This window comes from Babylonia areolata, chromosome 12 (genome assembly GCF_041734735.1).
Source record: "Babylonia areolata isolate BAREFJ2019XMU chromosome 12, ASM4173473v1, whole genome shotgun sequence".
NCBI classification, from domain to species: Eukaryota; Metazoa; Mollusca; class Gastropoda; order Neogastropoda; family Buccinidae; genus Babylonia; species Babylonia areolata.
Window position 1 is genome coordinate 24,515,083 of NC_134887.1, and position 10,126 is coordinate 24,525,208.

General features: G+C 47.3%; 1 protein-coding gene across 1 annotated transcript in view; it reads right to left on the reverse strand.

Moving 5' to 3' along the window:
• LOC143288464 (mitogen-activated protein kinase 1-like) overlaps positions 1-8,889 on the reverse strand; it is a 187,997-nt gene extending 179,108 nt beyond the window's left edge. The window contains exon 1 of the mRNA XM_076596985.1: positions 8,731-8,889. Coding sequence (XP_076453100.1) covers positions 8,731-8,861 — 131 coding nt within the window. The 5' untranslated portion in view covers positions 8,862-8,889. The remainder of the gene's footprint in view (positions 1-8,730) is intronic.
• Positions 8,890-10,126: the final 1,237 nt, after the last annotated feature.

Here is a 10,126-nt window from a genome sequence, read left to right on the forward strand (position 1 = left end):
AAAATCTTTCTCTGAATAAATATTTAACGGTCTCCTTCTCCAACTTTCCATCACATGTTATCGTGTCTTGTCGATTGAATATAGGATTGAACGGGCAGGTCAACTACTTGAAACAAAATGGCGTCGTTCGCTTTCACAATGAATATGAGCACGCGCTTTGAATATGTATAAATATGTGTACGAAACTGATTTTTGCCCATAACCTTCAGGGCTCAGCCAATAGATCTATGAAGTCCACTCGTCATATTGATTTTATATTTTCCCAAAAAGACCACTTGGGCGAATGAACATAGTGAAAGCCCTGTACACTGAGAGTAAAACGCACAAGCTTTTTATGTATTGAGTATAATTTCAAAATGTAATGTTTAAGATGAGAAAGATCAGTTTAAAGCAAATTAAGTCCCCTAGCATTAATTACAGATTAATTTCCCTTCTTTACTATCTGCACCAAAACGTTTGCAAAATAAATATAACTTCCATGCTTAGCAAAAGAAGTTCCTGTTTGAACAAAAAATGATAAAAATGACTGCTCTTCTTGTTGTGTCAGAATATATCAAAGTGCCAAGTTTAGAGAATAAAAAAATATATATATATATAACAGTAAATAATTTGGCTTCTTTTTTTTATTTTTTTGTGCCCATCCCACAGGTGCAATATTGTTTTAAACAAGATGACTGGAAAGAACTGAATTTTTCCTATTTTTATGCCTAATTTGGTGTCAACTGACAAAGTATTTGCAGAGAAAATGGCAATGTTAAAGTTTACCACGGACACACAGACACAGACACACACACACACAGACAACCGAACACCGGGTTAAAACATAGACTCACTTTGTTTACACAAGCGAGTCAAAAAGTAGAAACAAAAGCAAAGCAATACTGAATACAGCTGAATGAAATACCATTGTTTTAATAAAGCACTTTCCTAAGTGTTGTGGAAATCCAAATCTTCACACTCGCAGTTACAAAATGTCTACAAAAATCTCCTGAAGTACCATGCCAGCATAATGTGCGGACCTGATTACTTCCTCTCTTGTGTACACACTGGAAAATATCAAATGCATTTTAAACATCTTATCTATGCCAGTGCGTGTATGTTGGGTTTCGGAAACACAAATGTACCCCCAAAGTGAAGCATAGCTGCTCTAATAATGAAAACAGCCATGCACAAAAAAGTGTGCCTGTATGTATTTTAATCGTCTGTACTAAATTGTACTTGAATGGGCCACAATCTTGCATAATAACAATAATAATCTTGCATAATGTCAATGAAGCTGCCCACAAACACTCAAGAAAATCTCTGACTCTCAAGACATGTGCAGAATGGAAGAGACTGCAACTGTTCTGAACACTAATTGAGTAACAGGAAATTTTCTTCCTAAAATTACGTTTAAATAACATACTTACCGTAACCCACTAGTGCAGACTCTGGCAGGGGTCTGATTCCTGTCCTGTGCAAACTACTATCTGCCTTTGCGGAGAAAACGAAAGTAGCTACGGCCGATAACCTCCCTGTTGTAGGTTACCGACCCATTGCATCCCTGACTAGCACCCTCTTTTTACGGCAATTCGCCGCAGCCAGCGCAGCATGCAGGGAGAACAGAAGCGGGGAGGAACGGGAGGGTCTTAAATTCGGATCACGGTAATTATGTTATTTAAAGGTAAATTTAGGAAGAAAATTTCCTTTTAATTACACATGCTTAACCATGACCCACTAGTGCAGAATGGCACAACAAGGTGGAGGGCTCAACTGTTCTATTGTCTGTGTGCTGTGATGGTCTGTTGTGCGACCACCGCAGAGGTGATGCCTCTTGAGCCGTCATCCCTTAGGCGAGAGACATCCCTCAAGTAGAATTCATTGAAGGTAGCAGGGTTTTTCCAGTAAGCAGCATCCATGATGTCTTGTAGCCTTGCTGAGTGGGTGAAGGCAAGGGAAGAGGACCAAGCTCTGACTTTCTGAGTTCTGGCAGAGGGGCCTCAAGTTTCAGCCCTGTGCCTGCATATGTGCCTTTAATAGTACTGACTATCCATCGGGAGAGAGATGTCTTACTAATGTCGTGAGAGTAATCCAGGTTCCAACTGATGAAGAGGCGTCGTTTGGACGACCGGAAGGGACGTGATATTTTGAGGTAGACCCGCAGGGACCTGACGAGGCAGAGGAACCTGTCTTCATCATCAGGGGCCAGTATGGAGGAGAGCGGTCTGATGAAGAGAATGGGGGAGGGTGTGCCTGGGGTTTGATTTTTGGTGAGAAATTCGGGGAGGAATCTGAGGGAGACAGATCCATCTGACTCAAAGTCTACATCTTGTGCGATGCCGCTAAGGGTGTGTACTTTGCTACATCGTCTGCCTGAGGCAAGAGAAATGAGGAAGAGTGTTTTCATGGAGAGGAGTTTGAAGGGAGCTAGAGCCAAGGGTTCAAAGGGAGCCTTGCAGAGGTTTTGCAGAACAAGGAAAAGGCCCCAGGAAGGAGTCCTACAGGGTGTACGCACCTCTTTGAGAGAAGCACCCCGAACGAGAGCTCTGAGCAGAGGGTCATCAGAGAAAAAGGGCCCGCCTAGCTGGCAAAGGCTGGAGCTGATAGTGGCACGATGGACATGCACTGCAGAGGCGGAGAGGCCTCTGGTGGAGGCAATGAAGGCAAGAAAGTTCGCAAGATCCATGTCTGACGGGTGCGTGGGATTGACTGAGCGGGATGTGCACCAGGAGAGCCAGTGGTTCCAGTGCACCGAGTAAACGCCTTGAGTGCCTTTGCGATGGGACATGCAGACAAGTTCAGCCGTTTGGTCAGAGGCACCTAGTGTTGACAGAGATTCCCGCACAGTAGCCAGGCGTGTAGGTTGAGCGGCACTGGACTAGAGACTGTCTGATTATGTGGAGGCGGAGTGGGGGAACATGAGAGAGATGAAGCAGGTCGGGGAACCACGGCTGAACTGGCCAGTGTGGTGCAATGAGGATCACTGCGGCGTGCTCTAGCCTTGCCTTTTTGAGGACTTTTCCCATGATGGGGAGTGGAGGGAAGGCGTATCCCAAAAGGTTTGACCAACTGATTGACGATGCGTCCACAGCCCAGGCCTGAGGGTCCGGGACTGGGGAGATGTATGTTGGAATGCGGAAGTTGAATCTCGTGGTGAAGAGATCCACATGTGGTTTGCGCCAATGGTCCCAGACTGGTTGGAGTGTTGACGGTGATAGGGTTCATTCTGTTTGGAGGACAGTGTGGGGTCTGCTGAGGTAGTCTGCAAGAATGTTCAGGTTGCCCGGGACATGTCATGCAGTCAGATGGATGTTGTGTTCTTGACACCACAGGAGGACTGTCTCCACGCGCTGAGACAGCTGGTGTGAGTGTGCCCCCCCCTTGCTTGAGGTAGCACGCTACCGTCATGTTGTCTGTGCACAGCATGACTGTCCTGAGTGAGGCATTGGGAAGGAACTGCTGGAGGGCTAGAAAGACCACCTCCAGTTCCAGCCTGTTGATGTGCCACAACTGCTGTAGTGGTGTCCAGGTCCCCAACGCTGTATGATTGTCCATGTGGGCGCCCCAGCCCATAGTGGAGGCATCTGTGTACAGTTCCGTGTCCAGGGCTGGACTGACAATCGGAACTCCCTCCGTGAGCCATCGCATGTCCGTCCAGCGCTGAGTGGACTGAGTGGACTGCGCGAACCAAGTGGCTAGAGGTATTTGGCTGTCCCAAGCCTGTGAAGACTGGGACCACCTGGCCCTGAACTGTCACTGGAATGGGCGTTTGTGTAGTCTCCCTAGGGGAACTAGCGGGGCTAGAGATTCCATGGGACCGAGTAGAGAGGCAAGTCCCTGGCAAAGGCTGAAGTTGCCTGTGATAGACAGGAAAGGAGGCTGTGGAGTCTGTGGAGGCAAGGCATGGCCGGGGCATATGGTCATTGTGACTGTGTCGATCGCCATGCCAAGGAATTAAAACTGTTGAGTCGGTTCCAGCTCCGACTTCTCTGTATTCATGAGAAACCCTTGTGAATGGCATTGTTGCAAGACAAGGCTGAGGTGTTCTTGGCAGAGGGCCTTGCTCTCCGCCAGGATCAACCAGTCGTCTAGATAGACCCTCAGACGTATGCCCTTGCTCCTGAGAGCTAGACATAGTTCTCTGACCACCCGGGTGAAGACCCATGGGGCTGGCGCAAGGCCGAATGGAAGGGCTCTGAACTGGAAGGACTTGCCTTCCCAGGAGAAGCGGAGCCACTTGCGGTCCCTGGTGTGAATCAGGATGTGGAAGTAGGCATCCGTGAGATCTATGGAGACTGCCCAGTCTCCTTGCCTGATGGAGTCCCTGACTGACGCTGGGGTTTCCATGCGGAATGGTTTGTGCTGAAGGTATCTGTTTAGAGGGGACAGGTCTAGAACCAGCCTCCATCCGCCAGATGCCTTGGGAACCACAAAGATGCAGCCAAAGAAGCCTGGTGAGAGGAGAGAGGCTTCTTCTATGGCCTGTTTGAACAGAAGAGAAAGAATTTCCTCCTGCAGGGCTGAGCGGGCTGCCCTGTCCTGTGGAGGAGGGAAGAGAGGAGGAGAAAGAGTGAGAGGTGCCTTGGAGGAGAGCCAAGACAGGCGGAACCCCGACACTGTCACCCGAAGTACCCACTCGCATACGGGGAGAGACGACCATGCTGGTATGTGCCTGGATAGGCTGCCTGCCAGCTGATGGTATGCAAGTGGTGGGTGAAGGGCGGGGGTGAGTCATTGGGGGTGGGCTGGTTTGGTGTTGGCTGTTGGCCTGTGTTGTGGCCGAAATGTGTAAGGCTGTTGCCTGTACGCCCTGGGTTGTGGTCTGACCTTGGAGGGAGCTGTTGGATGTGGCTGTGGTCTGGTGGCGGTTGCAGTGCTCCGATGCATGTGCTAATGACATCGTGGGGTGTACCGCAAGTGTGTGGGAGTGTGTGAGGGGCCTGCACCTCTGGGAGTGCGTGAGGGACCTGCACCCAAGGCGAGGTCCTTACTCAGTTCTGCATGGTGTTTAATGACGGCAGTGGGGATACCTCAACCGAAAAGGGATTCTTCAGTGGGGGCCAAGACCCTAAGGGAAGCTGGTTCCGGGAGAGACCGCACATAAGGGGAATGGGCAAGGAGAGCATCCCTTCTGGCCATGATAATGTTTATGTAGGCCTGTGACTGGAGAGTAGCGGAACGGTGAATGTGTTCAGCGATCAGGCGAATAAAGGTCTAGGAATGGCGATCTCAATGCCAGGTGACTGGTCATTGGGAGGTTGTAGGAAGGACATGGTAAGGCCAGCAAGGAAGCTGTCCATGGCTGAAGTGGATTCCATGGATTTTTGAATGGTTTCTTCCAGATCCAAGAGAAATTTTTCTGGCATATGCAATGTTCTTCGAGTGGGCGCATCGTGGGGCAGGAGGCGGAGGTCCTCCTGATAAACAGGCAGGGGGCCTTGTGGGATAGGGGCTAGGATGGGTTGTTTGGAAGATGGGTGTGGCGCTGCCCCAAGGAATTTTCCTCAAGACAATGCAGAGGGGAAATACAGAAGGGTGCCAGTGGGGGCATCCTGGGCATGTTTGCCCCTAGCTCGCAGTAGAACACATTGCAGGGCATCAACCACTATGGGTGACTGGGTAAGGGCCTGCTGAGGACCGCTGGGTGGTGGTTGGATGCCTAACAGTTCCATAGCCAGGCTTTTTTGAGATGTGTCAGTGTCATTCAGTAACTGAACCCGGTCAGGCGCATAGGAAGCAAGGAGGTCCACTGCTTCTAAGAAGGACAATGGCTGCAATTGTTGTGAAGTGGGATCTCCCGCATCAAGAATGTCCGCATCCGAGTCAGTATCATCCGTGGGGTAGTATGGATGATGGTCACTGTGGCCTCCATATGAGATGTGTGTGTCCACAATGGCCGAAGAGTGGGGCTGCCTGGTAGTATCTGTAGGAGACAGAGGTGGGGGGGTGTCTGTAGAAGAGGGTTGGTAGGAGATGTGGTACCTGTGAGAAGGGTGGAGTCAGTGGGAGGAGAGGGTGTAGCACCAGGAAGTAGGGTGGTGCAAATTTGTTTCAGCATAGACAGTATAAGATGCTGATTGTCAGCAGGATCTTGTGACTGAGCCCCTGCTTGCTGGGTAAAAGGAGAGTCAAGTGGTGTGGCTGATGGAACAGCCGGCGCCGTGGGTGGAGAGACCATGCCTGGACCTGCGGTGTGGGTGAGGGGCAGTGGCGGTGCAGGGAGGTAATTGCGGCGCTTACTGGCGGGGGTGCCGAAGCAGGGGGTTGCCTCCCTTGAATTCTAAATTCGGAGCGAGGAGAAGGGTGCACACGTGTGGGTGTGTGTCCCCTAGTAGTCCACCTTCCTCCCTACCTAGAGGGAGGGCTTCCCTACCCTCAACGGTCGCTGTTGGACGCGAGGTGGTCGGGGCATGCCGCGTGACGAGTGTGCGATCTGTGGCCGCGACCTCCATCACAGACGTATAACATATTGGGGCCCAAGTATGCTTAGTGGCTGACACAAATCCGTGTTGGAATCCGTGAGAGGGAGCACACTCGGATGTTGAAGTTATGGGCATCGGGAAAGGGATAGAGGAGGACGACTCGAGCACTGCCGACTGGCAAGGTCAAGAAAATGCGGATCGTATTGAAACCAAACGCGTATCAAGTGTCTGATAAGAAATGACACCACTGACCTGGAATCGTACCTCGATCCTTGAGATGCTGCCGGAGTAGGCGGAGGAGGTGGTGGAGGAACGGAGTCGACCGGAGGGAGCAGAGGCAGTGGAGAAAGTGGAGGGTTCGACTTGGAGACAGGGCCAGAGGTGGAGGGCCCAGAGTGACCGCCGGTCGATTGAGATCGTGGCTTAATTTTAGCTCGATTGCCCAATCGAGCCAAGTAATCTTGTGGCCTGCTGTTAATCACGATCGCATGCAAAAAGACAGCGACAAAGAATCGATAGGCAGAAATTACAAAAAAACTAGCCGTATGTAGAGCACAGGAGCAGGAGTCAAGATGGCTGTCAGAAAAAGAGGGTGCTAGTCAGGAATGCAATGGGTCAGTAACCTACTACAGGGAGGTTATCGGCCATAGCTACTTTCGTTTTCTCTGCATAGGCGGATAATAGTTTGCACAGGACTGGAATCAGACCCCTGCCAGAGTCTGCACCAGTGGGTCATGGTTAAGTATGTGTAATTAAATCAATCTTTCTCAACACAAGGCTGCTCCTTTCAGCAGCACGCTACATGGGGCGGATGATTTCTAACAGCGAAATGTTCTACAGGTATCGAAGTTATCCTCAATTTGAATCAAGAAGACTGGTCGGAAAAGTAAAAAGCTAAAATGGCACTGTAATTCTGCCGCAATTCACAATATGCAGGCGAAAATGCCAGAGCAACAACAGTAATGATTATATTTATATTTTTCATAGTTTGAAACTACAACCGCAACTGTTTTTCAGGAGAATAAGACAAATCTGCTAAAGCCATTTTAGTGTAACTGATTTTACAAAAAAAAATAATCAAACACTGAATCAGTCAAGTGACCGACTGACTGCCACATCGATGGGTCATTTCAGAATTCTATGCCTCAACGACTGGTGACCAACATGAAACCTAAACTCTCAATAAGTAACTGAATCATACCATGTCAGAAGATGAATTTCATCTGTAATTCTGATTTTTTTTGTGTGTGTGTTCTGGCTATAGGTACAATATGTCACAAAAGCCAGTCTTCTGATAATCATCAAAATGGAAATGAAAGAGTTTATTGCTGTGCTTTATATGTAGAAAACAGGAAGGGGGGAATTAGAAGCCCTATACGGAGTTGGGAAGTTGGTGGGCTTTAAACACAATATATAATTATAAGCCCCCAAAAATGCAAGAACATGGAAGAAGAAAAATTTGTTTTGCTTTTTTTTTTTTAATCATGATAATGATTAATCATTCAAAAAATTTTGGATAATCCATTCAGCTTTGAGGTAACAATGACAAAAAAAGGGGGAGAGCAAACGTTTTCTAAAGTTGCTTCTGCTTGTGGCTTCAACTGTAGTGTAAGGCATCCCCAGTAAAGTAAGGATTGCTGAATTTCTATTTTTTTAATCTTACTTTTTAGTAGGTGGACACCAAGTGACCTACATCTTTTCTTCTTTTTTTGCACTAGCCACAGACTCTTCTTCCACATGAAAAAAATACAAAAAATAAACTCAATGTGATTAACAAATCAATTAAAATTCATGAACAAGACAACAGGAACACCTGCTGCTTTTTTCAGTGGTCTGGAATTCTGTCACAACCAGTATTCTCTACCACACCAACTCCCTTCACCAAACTCAACCATTTAAAAACTAACAATTTCTTGCACTCAAACAAATTACTTCATATGAAAATAATGGTACGGATTTAAACAGCCATGAGTATAAAACATGTTGTGTGACCTCGTTTTTAGGCCTTCCCAGTGCAAGATGTGATCTTCCTTCTTTCAGTCTGCAGATTTTCACGTTACTTGCTTAAGCATTTTTCCACTCCAACAGAAATCTATTTGCATTTGACTAACCTAACGGAACGAGTGCAATCACATTGAAATCGGTGTTTTAAACATTCCCAGCGGCTCATAATAACTGTCAACTCTAGTACCTGGATAAATCGACACCACTGGAGCACTGCGTCTGGTATTTCCGTGTATAGCCTACTGTGCGCAACCAATGCTGACACGCGCCTGTCGTTTACTTTGCATCAACTGACTATATGATATCAAAGGTGCAATATACTTACACAACCATGCCATAAGCGCCTTCGCCAATGTAGGTGAGATTCGTATACCTCGGACCAACTTCAAATGCCTGTCCTCGAACAACTTCCATGTTTTTGCCTGCTGGTTTCGCTGAAGCAGGTTGAGCCGCCATATTGGACAGTGACGCACGGTGATAAGGTTTGAGTGTTTGGCTTGATCACGTGACTTGAAGCTTTGACGTCAGTCTGCAGGGAATCTTGATTTTCAGAAGTGATGCTATCTCTGCATTGCCAGTCAGACAGTGAGGCGCTTGAGGTGTAATGTTGATTTTCAACAGATATGTCTTGTTTTCTTAGCAGCATTATCCAGATAAGGAAACAGTCACTGTAAAATCAAGTCAGTAAAAACCCGAACTCCTCTCCCGCGTCATTCCCATACTAACTCTGAAATGAACACACCACGCACACACACACACACACACACACACATACGCGAGCGCGCTCACGCACGCACGCACACACGCACCCACACACACACACTGTGACACACACCGGGCCGTCGTGGCACACACCGTTGACGACGCACACTGAAACCGGAACACACACACACACACACACTGGCACACACACACACACACACAATCAGTATCAGTAGCGAGTCAAGGAGGCGTCGCTGCGTTCGGTCAAATCCATATGCGCTGCACCACATCTGCCACTGAAGCAGATGCCTGACCAGCAGCGTTACGGTAACTTGACCCTGAACGCGCCCTTAGTTAGGCCTTGAGAAAAAAAGAAAAAAGAAAATAGAATAAACCAAATTTTAAAATAAAATAAAATAAATAGAAAATGATAGATAAATAAATAAAGATAATAATAATGATAATAATAATAATTATTATTGTTATGGTGTTTATAATGCGCAAAATCCTGATGAAATCAACTCTAAGCGCACACAAAAAAACAAAAAATAAATAAACTAATAAATAAAAATAAATCAATAAATGGATAGAAAAAATAAAATAAAATAAAAAATAAATAAAAAATTGAACTGAATAAAAATAAGAAATAAAAAGACAATGATGATGATATATAAGCCAAATTAATGTAAAGCATGCAGACACACATTCACACAAACACCGTCACACACACACACACACACACACACACACACACACACACACACACACATGCATGCATGCAGTTTCACAGACGGATATGAAAGCACAATCAAATACACATAAACGTGTGGTTCGTCCGTCGGGATCAACGAGGGCCATCTAGTCATCCTAGGGGTGGGTGAGTTGGGCTCTGTGGGTGCGCAGATGACTGGTCAGGCCAATCCGCGCCCAGAAGTTTCTGACGCAGTGTGGACAGGGCATGGTGGCGTCTCAGTGTCAGGGACTTGCTGGCACTGCTTTTCCTGGCCTGTCTGCGTTGC